This window comes from Anabrus simplex, chromosome 2 (genome assembly GCF_040414725.1).
Source record: "Anabrus simplex isolate iqAnaSimp1 chromosome 2, ASM4041472v1, whole genome shotgun sequence".
NCBI lineage: Eukaryota > Metazoa > Arthropoda > Insecta > Orthoptera > Tettigoniidae > Anabrus > Anabrus simplex.
The window spans coordinates 256,721,685-256,740,767 of NC_090266.1; the positions used below are offsets into that span (position 1 = coordinate 256,721,685).

A 19,083-nucleotide genomic window follows, 5' to 3' on the forward strand; every position below is an offset into this window, starting at 1 on the left:
ACTTAACGACTGATTCTCGTCAATTTGTGAGAACTGTGACCAGAATGATATCCAACCAGCTATTTCCCCATCGTACTTATTTAATTCCAATTTCGGTAGACGAAGGGATATTTTGTTCCCCGAACGATCACCAACACAACTAGATGAAGTATGGGCAGCGCTATTCATTGTGATCAAATCGGAGGCCGTACCTTTAATGCTGTGGTAACGTAAAGTATACTCCTCTGCTTTCTCCATTTCTGCCATCAGCACTTCTTCAATCTCCTCTGCCTTTATTTCAGCACAGATGTTTTCACAAATCTGACTGTCCAGTTCCGGTAACTCGTTTCTTCTTTCTTTGAGCACTAGTAAACGTGCACTTATTAATTGTAAATCTGCATGCCTCTGTGTCACTAGTTCGTCTATAGCATTGCAAGCTTTCGTGAACAACATGCGGATAACCGCTCTTTTCTTAGTTACTTGTGTAGATGCCATAATTATGACGTACGAATGTAAACAACAGGATACGGTATACTGGATAAACAGACACAGTTTTTCTCGCTATCACTAAATTATAATTTAACAAAGTCTACGTTAAGTCCTGTCGTGGTCGCCATATGTTGATTAGGTCATAAATACACATTATTTTTGTAACAACTTATTCAGTTTTCAATATTCATAAACAACTTTTATTCACAAACAAAACATGTTAACACCGGTCCACAGAATACTAAAACCCAATGAGTAAAGGAGCAAACATTACCAACCATAACATCTACAAGTATCCCGACAAGTAGTGTAGAGAGCAACATCACTGGACAGTAGACAACTGAAAATATGTTATATGGAGTGATGTATCACAATATAAAACAGGGGCTTCCAAAACTGCAAAACAGTGGCATAACAGAAATGCAAGCTGCAAATAACCATCAAAGAGAGAGGAGTGAGAACGGTTAACTACTCAGGCAGTGTACAAGCAGACTGTGACTGGAAAACTAAAGTAATACAATATTCTTCTAGTTAAATAGTTAAGAACTTCGTATAATTTGTCTTCGTTGACTTTTCCTTCTCCTAAGCATTCTCTTTCTCCCAATCGAACTCAATCTTAATTATTTTTACAACAAAATATCTCCTTTCTACGACCTATATCCAACAGTCATAAGATTCTTGAACTCCTTGCATTTCTTACTGCTTTGACTGACCCAATTGCAAATATTAACATCCCCCCCACATAGATATGAGCTCTCACTTCATCAAATAATACTAAAATTTAGCCATTAAGAGCTTGTCAATGCACTTGCAACAGTGTCATCCATAAACCAAGATAAAGAAGCTTGAAATTTGACTGACAAATCTCTAATACACAAGTATCATTTAATATAAGGACAAAGAGTTCACATAATTATATATGAAAGAAAAGGCAAAAGGATATATACTCACCGTGCAGAACTTCTTGCAATCTTCTAAGCCTTCTTCCTTGTGTTTACATTTTGCCAGTTCCTCATTTGTAACCTGGAATGTTATTAATGTCTCCTTAAGGTGTTTTAAAGATACAGGTTGACTGCCTGCTTTCCATAACGTATCTAGAAACAAAATGGGGAAGACAATTAGAAGCATGTTAGTAGGAATACTATTAAATAACTCTACTGCTCAAAGGATGATATACAGTAGTTAGTTGCTAAAATAGTAAAAATGAATGGTGATTAGTATAACTGTTGATAGTATGTGCAATGCAAACAAAGATTCAACACAGTCTGTTAAATTGCTCAACTTCACTGTACTGGAGTTATATACAAAAGACCTTGAACTAATAGAAAACTACAAGTAAATAATTCCATTTCTAGCCAATAACCCAAGCTCACAAAGGGTTATATAATACACCTTGCTCTGGGCAAAGTATTCAAGGCACAATGTTTCAATAGAAACCTGAAGTTAACAGTGTATCATACTATTGTGAGGCTTGTAGTGATGTTATGATTAAGTGACCTGGACAATGACATACGCAGATGAGAAACTGATGAGGAGTTGCAAAAAAGGGTACAGTCCAGCTAATGATCGCTGATATTGTTTCAGAAATCTAAAGCAACAGGCTGCGATGAGTGAGCCATGTGGAAAGAATGCCAGACGATAGGATGCCTAAGGTTTGTGAGAGAATGTAAGGAGGATGTTGAGTGAGGGGCAGGCCTGGAACCTGCTGGCTGGATAAGGTAGAAAAAGACCTGAGGAGGATGGGAGTTACATAATGGTGAGACAAAGCAAGGGATAGAGAAGTCTGAATAGTTGTCAAGGAGTTGTCAAGAGCGAGCGAGTGGTATAAAGGAGTGCTCTTCCATCCCGGAACTCAAAACTACAGATAAGAATTGAACATTTTTCAAACGTTTTAAGGATATCACCAACAATGACATGGAACTTTATATTATTCATTTGTATTTAACACTGTAAAATACAAGACAACATATGATGTGAACTACAAGAGCAGAAGGAAAAAAGAGTTCTGAACAGACAAATATAAAGGCAGATGCCTTAAAACTCAATCTCAAATCATATCATTTTCCTAGAAGACATGTCATTTTGTTAGAATGGCCACCGATTATAAGTCTCACCCTCCCAACCAATAATCAAAATACACAAGTTTAAAATGCATTCTAAAGATAGATGACACACTGAAATGATTAAGAATGCAATCTCTAAATCAAACAGTTTTTCAATCGTCCTCACAAGGTTGAATGAAACTGTTTCAAAACTTAGACCATTATCGTAAAGCTCTAAATAACCTGTGAATTGAGTCCAGAGGAACCGATAGGTAAAGAGGAAAGAAAATACTCGTATACTCCGGAGACATCAACGTTAATAAATGAGTCATTTAAATACTTGTTTCGAAATTAGTATGTTTATATAATCAATGAATCAATGATCACTGATTCTCCATTTACAGCCATCACCCAGGTGGCCAATTCCCTATCAGTTGTTTACTGCGTCTTTTCTTAAACAATTTCAAAGAACTTTGAAATGTATCGAACATTTCCCTTGATAAATTATTCCAAGACGTCACTCCTCTTCCTATAAATTAATGCTTGCCTCAATTTTTTCTCTGATTGCATCTGCACCTTCATACCTTTCCTACCTTTGAAAGCTCCACACAAGCTTTTTTGTCTGCTAATGTCACTCCACACCATCTCCCTACTGACAACTTGAAACATACCGCTGAGTCAAGGAGCTCTTCTCCTAACTTTTAAGTCTTCCCAGTACAAAGTTTAGAATGCTTTTGTAACATTACTCTTTTGTCATAAATCACCCACAACAAATCGTGCTGCTTTCCTTTGGATCGCTTCCGGGTCTCACGTCAAGTAGTACTGGTTTGGGTCCCATACACTGGAATCATATTCTAACTGATCTTCTACCAGGGACATTGTCATCATCATCGTCATCATCATCATCATCATCATCATCATCTTCTTAAACCAGCTCCAGTTTCACGGGTGCGGTGAATGAGTGCTCCCGTTTACTTCTGTCCGCGTAGATGTCTTCTTCCATAACCTGCTGCAAATTCAGACCTTGTCCAGCTAGATTATTTCTAATCTGATCGATCCATCTCTTCCTTGGCCAACCTCTTGATCTTTTGCCTTTGAGTTCCTTATCAAACCACACTCTGTTCTTTGTGGGTCCATTCTTTTGAGATGACCTAACCATTTCAGTCTGGCTTCGACACAGATCTCACCGAGAGATTTTTTTCACTTGGACAAGATGGTGTATTTCGTGGTTTCTTATTTTGTCCCTCCTTGTTTTCTGGATCATAGTTCTTAAGAACTTCATTTCCACTGCTCATAGTTTGCTGATATTTCTGTTGATTATGATGCAGGTTTCTAGACTGTATGTGGTAACTGGTGCAAAGAAGCTCCTCTAGAGTTTTAATTTTTATCTTAATGAAACTTGCTTATCCCAAAGGAGTTTTCTCACAAGATGATAAAACTGTGCTCCATTCTGTACTCTACTAGTGATTTTTGCAGATGGTCGGCTACCTGTTGTTACTACACTGCCAAGATAATGAAACTCAGTAACTTGTTCTGACTAGGATCCATCTAAAGCAGAGGTGCTCACGCTGGGCATTTTGTCCCCCAGGCGCATAGCACTGTAAGTGGGCAGGCAGGCAGGCAGGCAGGCAGGCAGGCAGGCAGGCAGGCAGGCAGGCAGGCAGGCAATGAGTATATGCTATTCAATCACAGTGACATTGTGGTTATGTCACAGGAACTGAAGGTTGGGCAAAGTTCTTCTTGTCACTCTCGATCACTACGGCAATACCCAAGTTTGAAATGGAGGCAGCAAATAATGACAGCAAGAGGGCAGAATACAACGTAATTTTCAATTCACGTTGTAAGAAATAAGTTATGTATGTTCACTGTAGTTCATGTATTCTGACTGGATACAATGAAGAGTTAAGCCTAAAACCTCAAATATTTATGTAATGTATGTAATGAATTAGAATTTTCACTATTCAATTTTAAGAGGTGCTTTAAAAACATTTCTAACATAATACAGAGTTAAGGTGGATAAGCTGTGGCTTGTGGTTGCTTGGTTTGAAATTATCACAAACTCGCCAACAATCCAATTATGCCTACCAGGAATAACATTGGTTAGGTTACCGTATTTATTTGAAGGCATACTGTACGTCTTTTTGGTAGATACATTTACATTGTTATTTTACTTTAATCTTGGATAGTAAATATCTATGTTCTCACTCATGATGAAATTCTCTCACCAGTTACGGAGGCTAGCTATAACAGAAGGCTGTTCGTAATCTCTGGAAACTATGTTTGAAGGGTAATTAGCTTATGAAAAGCCATGTCTCCACTAACAATCATGTGTTCATTTGGAAGGCCAGCATTTCTAGCTATAGCCCGACAACATAATTTCCAATGCAGCAGACATTTTCGCAGAACTGTCCCACTCCTCCTGACAGGATTTCCAGAGGCCATTGATAGTGTGCGGACATCTATTTCTTAAGGACCTTTTTAGAAGTCCAAATGCACACAAGTTCATGGGCGACCCATCGGGTGCCGTCAGTGGAATGTCAGTAAAAGGAATTGCACGGATTCCAGTTTCAATCTCCATTCTCTCTAACAACTGACGAGTTGAATGAGAGGTGTGGCTGGATGTTTTATCTTGACGTACCCATACCTGTTTTTCTGCCCTCCCATGCAGTGCTGGAATGTGTGTTGTAAATGGGTGTTAAAAGCTCTTGCTAATATATGTAGAGTTCAACTTCACATTATTAGAGACACGGCGAATGGTTAACCTGCCATTGTAGCAGTATCCAGCAATGATAATGAAACCCCTTGGAAAACTTTGCTGGCATTCTTTATACAATGTTCAATCATTTTTTTTGTCTCTAGGGCGGTAGTAAATCAAGCAGGGTTTGTTACAATCACTAAGGTACACATATGCTTCGTCTAATGTCACCACATGTTTCCATCTGTCCCCTGCCAGATAGCCCTCATACAGCTTTCTTGTGTTAGTGAGACATTCTGAATTGTGACGAGGCAAAAGCTTGTGAATTCGGCACTTATGCCGCTTTTCTAACTGCAGGTCCTTGTTGAATATAGTGTTAATTATTGAAATGGACATCCCCAACTTATGTGCAATAGTCTTTGTGGGGCGGGGTTACCACCTGAGACAAGGGCCTTTGTTTTACTCACCATTTCTGGTGTACAGCTGGTGGTTGGTTGTGGATTTGCCTGTTTTTTCCCCTCTGGAATTAAGCCCAGTCGGCCTTTATCTTTTTTAAAAATTTAATACAGCACTGATCCTGTTCTTTGACATCAAGAAATTGTGCTTCTTGCACGTTTCTTGGATTGCAGAATAGTTTTATTTTAACATTAGAAAGGGCTGTTATGTAGCCCTCCAAGTAAGGGTCAGTCCGCTTCGACATCATTGCAGCTAATGTCACGAAACTTTACATACACGTTCCCAGTACTGCCATGAATAATCACTCCCTGTTTTGACTAGCTCAGATTGATAACAGCATTACCAATGGCCTTCAAACTAGTCACCAGAGATCCCGAACGACCTTCTGTATTGGATGCCTGGTAAGTTTTAAATAATATTTTCAGAAATTCAATGAACATGGAAAGTCATACAACATTACAACACTGTACAAACTCAAGCAGTTAACTTGTTGAATTATGTAAATATATAACATTTTGCTGAATGAATAACAGGAATTTTACTTTTAAAAAATTTAAAATACAGTCATTTCCATACAAGGAATTGTAAATTGTAGCTTATATACTCGTACCTTTGTAAACTGTAACAGAAATATTATAACGTGTTAGTTTTCTTTGAGTGTAAAAATATAACAAAATAAAACCAATATTGTTTATACAGAGTGCAGTATAAATTAAACTGAATATCTTGGAAAGGTCAGTTTTCTTGCTATTGTAGCGGATTTAAAAAAATACTGTATCCCAATCAGCATTTTGCTGAGTAGTGGAGGAGAGCTTTGTAGTCACAATTGAATGTCACTGCTCCATTCCCTGCAAAGTGTTTTGGCTCTCTCACTTCAATGTGATATATGCTGCTACATAAGCTGTCCACATTTACGTCAGTCTGGTCTGGCCACACTGGGCTAGCCTCAACAGGCGCCCAGCTGAGAACAACTGATGTAGAGTGATGTTAGTGCGGATGTCCTGTCGACTAACAGGCAACACTGCTGTTTTGGACTTTCTTATCTTGAGACAAAATTGCTTGAATATAGCATTCCAGTCATTCAGCTTTTGTTGTACTTCAGCCTCACCATCACCCCATATCACTACATCATCTGCAAAGGCAGGAGTTTTAAACTCAGAGTAGTTGTTGAGTCTCTTAACTCCATTCATTATTTCATTCATTACAATGATGAAATAAATTGATGATATTGCGCTGCCATGTTGAACACCGTCCCTAGTCTCAAACCACTCCAAATATCCATCCCCTATTTAGACAGAAATCTGGCAATGTTCATACAGCATTTTGACATTACTAATTAAAACACATGGTATAGATCTATTCTCAGGGCATTCCCAGAATTTTTTGTCTCTGTACACTGTTGTACGCCTTCTCAATATGTAGGAAAATAATGATGACATCTTTTCCTTTTTCCCAGCCCTTCTCCAGGAGCATCTTTACACAAAATATCACATTTGTTGTTGCCTTATTCCTTCTATAAAACCATACTGCTCCTCTTCGAGCTGTGGTTCAACGATGGTTCTGAATCTCTGTTCTATGATTTGTTCCATTATTCCGAGTCCATGAGATAGAAGAATGATGCCCCTTTAGTTGCTGGCTTTCCATCTGTTTCTTTTCTAAAATAGAGGGACTCCTGTAGTCCAATCTTCGTGTAGTTTTTCTTCTTTCCAAATGGTGTTTAATACTCTAAACAACCACTGCAATCCTTAAACTCCAACAGCCTTGATCATGTCAGCGCTTACCTTGCCTATGCCTGTTGCCCTGGCGTTACTCATGTTCTTTAGGGCATTTTCCACTTCCATCCATGTTGTAAGAGGCTCCAGATTTTGAATACTGTCCTTTTTTTTTTTTTTTTTTAGAATTTGCTTTACGTCGCTGACACAGAGAGGTCTTATGGTGACTGTGGGATAGGAAAGGGCTAGGAGTGGGAAGGAAGGTACAGCCCCAGCATTTGCCTGGTGTGAAAATGGGAAACCAAAGAAAACCATCTTCAGGTCTGCCGACAGTGGTGTTCAAACCCACTATCTCCCAGATACAAGCTCATAGCTGCACGCCCCTAACTGCACGGGCAACTCACCTGGTGAATATCATCTTTTGCCATGGTCTCCTGTTTGATATTTAAATTTTCACCATTATATAATTTTTCAAAATACTGTCATCTCATCTCTTATCTCCTTGTCATGCCAATCAATCATATCAATCAATACTGATCTGCATTTAGGGCAGTCACCCAGGTGGCAGATTCCCTATCTGTTGTTTTCCTAGCCTTTTCCTAAATGATTTCAAAGAAATTGGAAATTTATTGAACATTTATTGAACATCATGCCAAGTGGTGTTTTCATCTTCTATCTCCAGGGCCTTTATTCCTTCATAGTTGCTTTTCTTGCTTCTCACCACTTGATATAATAATTTACTGTTGTTCTTGCTGTCATCTTTAGCTTCTGTGCAAATTCAGTCCAGGTTTTCATTCGAAATGATTCTTTTTACTTTAAGTTTCAGGTCTCTGTACAGTTGACAGAGTTCTTCTAACTTCTCTTCATTTATTGCCACACCTTTCTGACATTCTCTATCTCAGTTTCCTCATTTTATTTCTCCCCTTTATTGCTGTTTGGACAGTTTCATTCCACCGTAGGGTTTATCTTCCTCTTACTCTGCTACTTGTTTTGCCAACAATATAGACTGCAGTGTACACCAGGGTTTTCTTAAATCCAAGCAATTCTTCTTCAGCTATTCCTACTTCATATTTAGGCAATCTGTCTCTACTTATCATCTGGTATTCAGACCTCTTTTCTGGTTTTTCAAAATCCCGAACTTTTAACTCTGGTTTATGCCTGGTATTTACCTTTTACTTATTTAGTTACTTTACTTTAACTTATTACAACCCATAAATATCCACATAACCATATGAAGAGATATACAAACTTCAATGTGATTACCCCAATGCAAACCTTTGTGTACATTAACACCTAGTTGCTTACAGTGATCCTAATGAGGTACTATCACAGCAATTAAAACTGGAAGGACTTTTGCTCTTGGTGAAACTTACAACCTGACTTTTCATCCCGTTTACCATCATATCATTGTCTGTTCTCCATTTCACAACATTATCCAGGTCGCTTTGTAGTCTCTCACAATCCTGCAAGTTATTTACTACTCTACAGAGCATAACATCTGCAAAAGCCTTATCTGTGATTCCAGTTCTTTGATCATATCATTTATATGCATAAGAAAACATACAGATCCAATAATACTGTCTTGCAGGACACCTCCCACGCTTAATCATTACATGATCAGATAATCCTTCATCTACTCTAATACTGTGAGCTCTATTGTCTATAAAGTTAACCATTCATTCCATCACTCTTTTTTCTAGTCCAATAGGCCTCCTTTTTGTCAGTAGTCTCCCATGATTTATCCTACCAAAAGCCTTAGATAGGTCAAAACATGTCTAATATAATCAGAAAGAATGTTTTCCCAGAACTTACAGTCAACACATATCAAGCTGACTGGTCTGTAATTATCTGCTTCATGTTTTTCACCCATTCCTTTGTACACTGGGGCTATTCTCTATTCATTCGGTATAACTCCTTCATGTAAAGAGTAACTAAGTATTTCAGACAATGGTACTACATTCTAACATAGTGCCTTTAGTAAATCCACAGAAATGTTATCAATCCCAGCTGCTTCACTAGCTTTCAACTTTTGTATCTTTTTATAAATGTCTTTGATTAGGCAAATTACAGTACTTTACCCAAATTAGTCACCTCCTCAACCAGGACATAATCCTTATATCCAACTATCTTAATATACTGTTTACTGCATACTTCTGCACCAAGCTTGATAGCTACAGTCACGTAAGTGCGACCAGTATCCAGTATTTGGGAGATAGTGGGTTCGAACCCACTGCCAGCAGCCCTGAAGACTGTTTTCCGTGGTTTCCCGTTTTCACACCGGCAAATGCTGGGGCTGTACCTTACTTGAGGCCATGGCTGCTTCCTTCCCACTTCCAGCCCCTTCCTGTCCCATCGTCGCCATAAGACCTATCCGAGTCAGTGCGACGTAAAGCAACTTGTAAAAAATAAAAAGAATACTTCTGCCTTCTGTAAGTCCTCACATATACACTTGTCCCTTACTGATCTTAGGAATGTCCTTCTTGGAACCTGTTTTTACCTTAAAGTACCTATACATATCCTTCCATTTTTACCGAAACTGGACACGACTGCTAATTATATTTACCATTGTGTTATGCTTTGCTGACTTTTTTTGCTCAGTTCAGTTTCCTAGCAAGTTCCTTCAATCTCACCTCACTACCACAACCATTCCTAACCATTTCTTTCCAACCTGCACCTCATTCTTAATCTCTTTATTTCTCTGTTATAATATAGCAGGTCTTTCTCATTCTTTACCACCTTTAAAGGTACATATATGTTTACATACTCTTCAACAGCTGCTTTAAATGCATCCCATAGGCTGTTGTACATTTTTATTTACAATTTTCAATAGATCAATATTGCTTTTTCTAAAAACTCCTCTATTTGCCTTATCCAAAAAATGAAAGCAATAGAATGGAAGGTTGTAAAAGCAGGACCATTAAGCAGAATCATGTTTTTATTTTTATTTATAAAACCGGAGATTACATTTATTTTTAACTGCAACAAAGACAACTTCACGCTCACTTATACCACCTATCATTTCACTTCAAATATACAGCACATCTGGTTTTATCAGCACCACATAGACATTTTTTCTCTAGTTGGTTTATCACTTTCTGACTCAACTGTCCTTTCCAAATTAACTTATTTACCAATTGTTGGTCATACTTTCTGTTATTCACATTACCTTCTAGTTAATATTTGGTAAATTGAGATCATCCATTAGAATCACATTACTTTCTGTGTCGTTCCCCGCATTAATTCCACATCAGCATCACCACTTCCAGGTCTGTACACCTCAAAAACACCAAGTTGCCAATTTTTTTAAAGAGATGTGCCTTACGCCTAGAATTTCAATGGTTCTCTTCTATAAGTTATTTATAGCTTACAAATTCCTCTTTTACCTGTATGAATACACCACCCGTATCAAATCTAGCCTCTCTTTGATAGGCACTCCATTTCTGTGAGAAATTTTCTGCATCCACAATAAAATTTCTCAGCCATGATTTAACTCCTATTAAAACATCTGGTAATTATATATCTATTAAATTACTTAATTCTATTCTCTTCTTTACAATAGTACCACAGTTTAACACTAATGATTTTATGTCATCCTTACTTGATTTCCATCTCCCTATACCCTCATTACTACTCAATAGTCCACCCGTTTCCCTGAATGTACCTCATTATAACTATACTAAACAAACCCCGTAACTTATACATACCATTGCGGTTCAAATGAAGATCTGAGCATAGATCCCTATCATCTACCCACTCACTCACTGCCAATTTCACACATACCCACTCCATACTGCCATTTAAATCCCTAATCACCCTCCATCTTCTTAAATGGCACAGTAGAATTTTCCTTTTAATGTTCCCAATATGAAATCTTACTGAACTATTTATTTATATTTGTGAAACTCTTCAGGAAAAACCTTAAGTCTGAAAATTGCATTTTTTGGCTGATTTTGTAATTTGATAATAGATAAATTTGCGATCATTTTTGTGAAGTCTCTGGCGTAAAAACTAATCACTGTATGTAACTATGAAGTTTTTTTTTTTTTTTTGCTAGGAGCTTTACGTTGCACCGACACAGATAGGTCTTATGGCGACGATGGGATAGGAATGGCCTAGGAGTTGGAAGGAAGCGGCCATGGCCTTAATTAAGGTACAGCCCCAGCATTTGCCTGGTGTGAAAATGGGAAACCACGGAAAACCATCTTCAGGGCTGCCGACAGTGGGATTCGAACCCCCTATATCCCGGATGCAAGCTCACAGTTGTAAGACAGAATCTATTGAATTTTGAGAAAATTGATTGGATGATGGGGTATAGTACTCAAATAATATATTAAGGATTTATGAAAATCTGGCTGTTTCGCTGGATAAAGGAATATCAGCTTTGGATATTAAAATAACTTTTATAAATGTTTAGAAGTTTTATTCTCCGTAAGTTCTGACTTAAGATGTATAAACAAGATAAGGATACAATAATTATAGTAATACCAATAATAATAATAATAATAATAATAATAATAAAAATAATAATAATAATATTGGATGTTTTACAAGATCATTCTGAAACTACACACACTGTATTCAATTAAGGATTTACATTATTTATCTATCTTTGTCCTGTAGTAACAAAACTGAACTGTTGCTCAATTTTCTGGAATTACGTACATTTTTCCTTTTGCAAACACAATCTGTCTCTCTACTTGGCGCGGGTTCAGTGGCCTTAATGTCGCCTGGCCATTGGCACAACGAATCCCCTGTTCCTGCTGTGCAGTACTCACAAATGTTGTCAAACAGATATTTTGTCCTTTCTGCAGTCATGCCTTTTACTTCCAACTTCTTAGGTAGGTTCTGAGGATGATTATCTGCCTCACAAATCTTCACAATTACAAATGGACCTTTTGTTGACACACAACGTCCCGGGGCATACCATTTTTCACAGTGAAATGACTGAAAAATGCGATCTAAAGAACTTTTTTCCAACCATGTTACCAGTCATACATATTTATTAACAGCTTGCCAGTTTCATTTTCGATGACAACGGCTTTGTTAAATTTTGACTCAGGAGTCCTATCTTAAATAACCGAAACAATATATGTCAGAGAAAGAGTACATGTAATGCAGTACTTTGTTTTCATGAGACTATAAGTCCAGTCAAAAAAAAAAAAAAAGAGAATATATATATATATATATATTGTACCAGGAAAAGTTGATTTCAAGAGCATGAGGTCTTTCTGAGGGGTGCCTAGTCCTTAGGAGATGGTACAGAGAGGGAGGATTGCAAGGCAAAATAATAGATATTATATCTTTCTTTCCTTTATTCAATCTCTGAAAGGCCACCCTATTATATCGCCGAATCATAGATATTCACTAGAAAATAAATCACAATTTCAACAACAGAATATCGAAAAATCAAGTTGATCAAGTAAAATTAATCTGAATAATGTCTTTCTCAATCAGTTATGTCCATCATAACTTTCATGGCATAAATTAATAATAAAGCATGTTGTAAGTAAATAAGAAATCCTAAAGTCTTTTCTATTGGCACTTGCGATTTCAGATTACGCTTTCTACATAAATTAAATAAAGTAAAATCTGTAATTCCTTCTTGTAAACACAAATATGAAACACTTGAAATTAAATCTGATCTTCTGGTATAAAGTTCTGAGTATTGTCCTATTGTTTTGTAACTTATTATGCACTTGATGTAAATATCGTAAGTTAAGAGTTTATGATACACTTTCACTATGAATGAAGCACACAGTTGAAATCCTAAAGTTCCAATAAGTGAGAAAATATGACATTACGAGAGCACACTATTATTTGAAAGTCTGTCTTTACTTTGAGTGTCGTAAAGCGTTAATTTTCCAAGTTTATGAAATATTAAGGAAGTGAGCTTTTGATGTTCTTTGTCAGTAATGACACTGTTTATAGAAGTTCTGTTCAAAGTCAGAATTATATTTTTTTGAATGGAAAAAGCACTGATATCACCTGCATACGCCTTCTTGTTGAGCTCGAACAGTTTAATACTGCTCTGCAAGCAGCAATCTGGAACTCAGCTAACAGCAAACGCCACGATGTTCCATAGTACCATGTCCCTGGAACTGTCCCTTGTGTGACGTACCCACTTGGCCCACAGATGTATGACAAAATTATAACGTGGCGGGTCACTTTAATATTAAAATAAATAAATGATATGTCATTGTTTCTCCAGAAACAGTATCCCAAGGGCGCCAGTCTTCAAGCTTATGGCTTATGTTTCTGGAGAAACAATGACATATCATTTATTTATTTTAATATTAAAGTGACCCGCCACGTTATAATTTTGTCATACATCTGTGGGCCAAGTGGGTACGTCACATATTGTCGCCACAACTGAGGGGCTCGTAAATCATTAAGTACTGGTATAGAAGGATAAAATCAGTAGTTTGGGGGTAACTGTTGTGTATCCACAGTATATTTTTCTTGTGTGTTTGATTTTGGGGGTAACATGGCTGAGCAAGAGGAGAAAGACATGACGCTGCGTAGTGGACACGTGCTGAAGGGTAGTACTTTAAGTAATTCTAAGGAAGAGTTAGATAAATGTGTAGGGGAAGAAACTGATATTAGGAGCGAAGATAGCGAAGGGAATAAGAGTAGGAATGATGAAGTTACGTTAGATTCAGACGATAGTACAATGGGGGGCGAGGCGGAGGTTAGTCCTAACAGTGAGTGTAATAATAGTAATCAGTTACTTGAAATGATGCAGTTAATGTTAAGTAAGATAGAGGATAGTAAATCTGAAATAAAATATGAAATGGAACAAAATAAATCTGAAATAAAAAATGAATTGGAACAAATTAAAACAGATGTAGAACAAACTAAATCAGAAATTAAAAATGAAGCAACGTGATGGATTCACAGCAATACATTGGAGAAGGGATGAACCTCGAATCTTACTGGACCATGTGATATGGCTGATGGAAGGAGACTTTTGAGCCGATATATACCACCGACAAGAGCTGGAGAAGACATTCAGATTCTTATTAGCATTAGCAGTCGTTTTCACATTCATACTCGTATTCTTACTCGTGAGCAGATTGTCACTTGTATTCGGACATTCTGATTCTGATTCTCACGCTTGGAAGATACTCTTACTACGATTCTACGTCTACACATCGGAGAAGATTTTAACTTAGTTCACTTCGCATCTGAGTATATTCTACTCAAAAGTTACTCTCATTGGGACATGTTATCTCAATGACGAGAGGTAGTAAACGGGAGACCGGTTCTGACTAGTATAGGGGAAGAGAGCTTTTATTATGAATTTAGCTACGCTACTATTCCGTAATACGGAAGAATACAAATGTATTCTCTCCATGAACATAACCCATGGTGGTTTTGCACTTAAAATTAGGACTCATTACGACTTTATGTAAGGAGTACAGTAGGAAGTGTTAAGGACAGGAAATGTAGAAGTAGGACTGGAATCCAACAACAGAGAAGGCAGCCGGTACGAGATCCACATATCATCAGCTTCAAGACAACAGAGTCTACATATGGCGAGCTTATGGCATAAGTTACTGCAAGTCTTCGCGCAACAGTTCATTTTTAAAATTAATTTCATTCAATTTTTCTTTTGCTTCCGTAAGTTCAGATGTTGTTAAAACGCCGTTACGTCACGTTTTTCATCTTAATAAATAGCTGTTTTAATTTGTATTTTAATGAAATGATTATTAATGATCCTTAAATTCCAAGTTAGTGTACTTAATGATTTGTGTTCCGTTCACCTCATCCCTGGGAGTTTTTTGAGTCTCATTACGCATTATTATTATTATTATTATTATTATTATTATTATTATTATTATTAATTATCTACTTTTGTTTTCAAGCCATAAGCTTGAAGACTGGCGCCCTTGGGATACTGTTTCTGGAGAAACAATGACATATAATTTATTTATTTTAATATTAAAGTGACCCGCCACGTTATAAATTTGTCATACATCTGTGGGCCAAGTGGGTACGTCACACTTGTAGTACCAATTCCACGTTGATCTGCATCAAATCTCCGTCGATCTACGTCGTTCTCCGTCGTCTCGAGTCATGATTTCTTATGTTACTAAAAGTGTGGCTTTAACACGAGAAAGTCCAACTGACTAGGTTGAAAATATGCACCATTTGATTTTGCACTTTTAGAACTGATTATCACTGTTTCATAAATAATCACCATTCACTGTATGAGAAATATGTCTGAGCACTGTCTATTATCGTAAATTATGATAATGAGAAAATACACTTCCCTGCACAGTTTATCAAGGCTCACTTTCACAGCAAATAAATAAATAAATAGCTCTCTCTCGTAATATCTCGCAATATTCCTTCTCACTATCACAGTTCTACAAGTATTCATGTATGAGTCCTATACTCACAATATCACTGAATTACGAAGTTCATTATACAGTCAATCCACACGGGTTGTTTTAAATGATACAGTCTGTTATGGCGATAAGCGAACAGTCTTTCGGCACTAATTAAAGTGTTCTAGGCTTTAATAATACTCAAAATAGCCAGCGTGTTGCAAACAACACTCATGATATTCAAAGTTGAAACAGTCCAAGACCATTACAATGTAAAGTTCCCGTGCTAACTTCAAGTTTGTTATGGTTATTCACACGAAAATTAAGATATTTGTCAAGTTCAAATATTGGTGAAATATTACAAGTCTTATGACTTTGATGTTATACACACGTTAATTTCCTAAGTTTGAATGTCTGATGAATTGTAAGTCCAACGATTTAAGTTACTCACTGGCATTCACAGAAACGAAGTGTCAACTTGCCGTCGAAATTATATAAGTATTACGATGTCCGGCAGCATGAATACCAAGTTTGACTCATCGCGTGCAGCGTGACATGCGAGCCAGCTGTGTAGAATGCGAAATGAATTGCTACAGTTTGGTCTGCTGCTTATATTCCGTACGACCCAAGGTTACTTGCCACGTCACTGGGAGGAAGTGCGATTCCTTTCTCGCCTATATCTCTTGAACGCAGTGATGGATTTTATTGAAATTGACATGTTTACGGTCAGAACATGAGCTACACGATGATGTATGTCTCGTTTTCGTAACTTAATCGGCTAAACAGTTAGACATTTTCCTTCCAGTACATTCGAGAGATAGGCGTGCAACATGTGGCAGTGATGTCATCCGCAGGTTCTTTGCTCGTGACGTGTCCAGCTCGCCACGAGGAGCTTCGTATTGCGCTCGCACAAGATGTCGGGCATGCGAACACATATTATCGCCGTCCCTTTTCCATATGTTCCGGCAATTATAAAACAATGTACAGGGCTGGAACAGTTCCTGGTACAATCTATATATATATAAAATAAGAGTTTTGTCTGTACATTGCTCAGAATTTGAAAAGAATGGTATTTCTATATCGGTCATGTCCACAGTAACAAGGAAATGTACTTTTTACTTTTCCATAATTTCTGTCTGTCTGTATGTATGTACATGCATCACTAGAAAACGGCTAAAGAGAATTTAATGAAAATCAGTATGCAAGTCAGGGAATATCTTGCTACAATCTAGGCTATAAATAATTTTATTGACGCTGAGTGAAATGGTAGTTTAGGGGAAGGCCTAAAATTTAATTCTTAAATTATTGCATCATTAGTGGTCCTATCTCATTGAAAACTGGTATACAAAGTCGGAGAATGAGCCACTACAATCTAAGCTATAAATAATTTTATTCACGCTGAATGAAATGGTAGTTTAGGGGAAGGCCTAAAATGGAATTCTCAAATACTTATATCATTAGTGGTCGTATCGATAAATACTACATAACCAAAGTTATATAGAATTAAATTTCCGACTATTTATGTCTTAAACATTTTTATCGTACCGGCTATAACAACACAGATATTCATGAATTTGTATTTTTGTTGCAAAGTCCATATCGACGCCGAGCCACGAGAAAACGGATGAACAGAATTTAATGAAAATTGGTATATAGAGTTTGAGAATAAGTAACTACAGTCTAAGCTATAAACAATTTTATTCACCCTGGATGAAATTGTAGTTTAGGGGAAGGCGCCTAAAATTTAATTTTTAAATACCTATGTTTTTGGTCCTATCGTAAAGTACTACATAACAAAAGTTACAGAGAATACAACCTCCGACCATTTATGTTTTATTCAGTTTTACCGTACCGACTATGATGAGTGGTATTTCCGAGTCGGAAGAAAACTAAATGTGAAGGCCTACAATATCGAAAGCTTATAACATTGATCAACAATAACATTACATTGACCATCGTTTGTTGTGATGCTACTTATCTCTTATGTTGCCTCTCAACTCTGATAGATGGGATTACTGCTGCGTACCGAATATAATACCCTGACTGAATATTGGCAGGAAATAGCCGGGGAGTTAGAAAACTTTCTTCTTTAGCATGCCATTCCTATGGTTCATACGTTTTCTGATATAACTGGTACGTAACACACTAGTTCTTCATAGTATTCCAGTTATTTGATCCCTACTCTGACGCACTGTTTTGAATGAGCAGTGTGCATACTTAAGGCAGAGGCTGATTTAGTAATAGTAGTAGTAGTAGTAGTAGTATGGCCTGGTCTAGAATAATAATTTAAGCCAATTCCAAATTATAGCTCCACAATTCACTAAATAGCTCAAACTTCAACCCTGAAAAGAGCCGTTTCTTAAGAAAAAATTCTTCCTCTTCACTTTTATGAAATTCTACATTCATTTTATTCCAAATAATCAGTGAAGAGAGGGTTTCTCCTCTGGCTTGGAGGAAAAATTTGCCTCCAAGTCAGATAGATATAGATTTTTCCGTCGCCAGTGTAGTGAACTGATATTTTCCGACTCATTGGGTACTCCTAGGAAGCAGATTAGTAAAAGGGCATAGTTTTTGCCCTGGGATTCTCCACTATTTGACCCTCTCCCCCGCCGAAGAATATGAAGTGTGTTCATGTCACGACTGTCTGCGGCTTGGTCATTTCCAGCTCTGGAACTTTGGACTGTTAGATCGGCAGTGTAGTCCTATTGGTTAAAAGTGAGAAAATGTGTGGTGTTTCATTTGATCGAGTATTTCATATGAAAGCATTGATTTTAATTGCGCCATTCCTATGGACGTCATTGTAATGTATATTCATTTCAGTTGGGAAAACCACTAAAACAGTCTTTCGGAGGATGTAAAAAGGCAGGTGGTGAGTGAGTGTCTACCATTATAATGAAAAATCCCCAACCTGATTGTGACTGATGGTATGTAAGTGGGTCTACCATTACAGTGAAAATTCCCTAACTCAGTCTTCATATGAGAAAAGATGTTTGGTGATTTCCCTGTCGTGTTTCTAAGGTAACGTTAAAAGCTATGCAATTTAATACAGTCTTGCTCACAAAGTGTACACTAGAATTCCGTAGCGAAGCACGGGTACATCAGCTAGTGTATATATATGACCCACTGGCAGAAAAGAAATTCCTTCATGTAAACCTGATATAGCTCTGCACATTATAATGATATTCTTATTTTATGTGATGCACTTGACAGCATGAAGGAACAAATCACAGCACTATGACCATGCTCCTGAACAGGCAGTCCATCTTAGTTAAAATTACCAGTTATAAATGCCTATAATTGTAACAAGATGGTTACTTCATATTTTGGTTCAAGAAGACAATGCAGGAGCTTCATTTAAGAAACCATACCTTAAATCGCCG

The 19,083-nt window shown here is 37.2% G+C and overlaps 1 protein-coding gene across 1 annotated transcript in view; it reads right to left on the reverse strand.

The window, feature by feature from the left end:
* The window catches only part of Tmem214 (Transmembrane protein 214), a 430,961-nt gene that overhangs the window by 178,302 nt on the left and 233,576 nt on the right, over positions 1 to 19,083 (reverse strand). Inside the window, exon 8 of the mRNA XM_067140553.2 lies at positions 1,420 to 1,562. Within this exon, the coding sequence (XP_066996654.1) occupies positions 1,420 to 1,562 (143 nt within the window). The remainder of the gene's footprint in view (positions 1 to 1,419; positions 1,563 to 19,083) is intronic.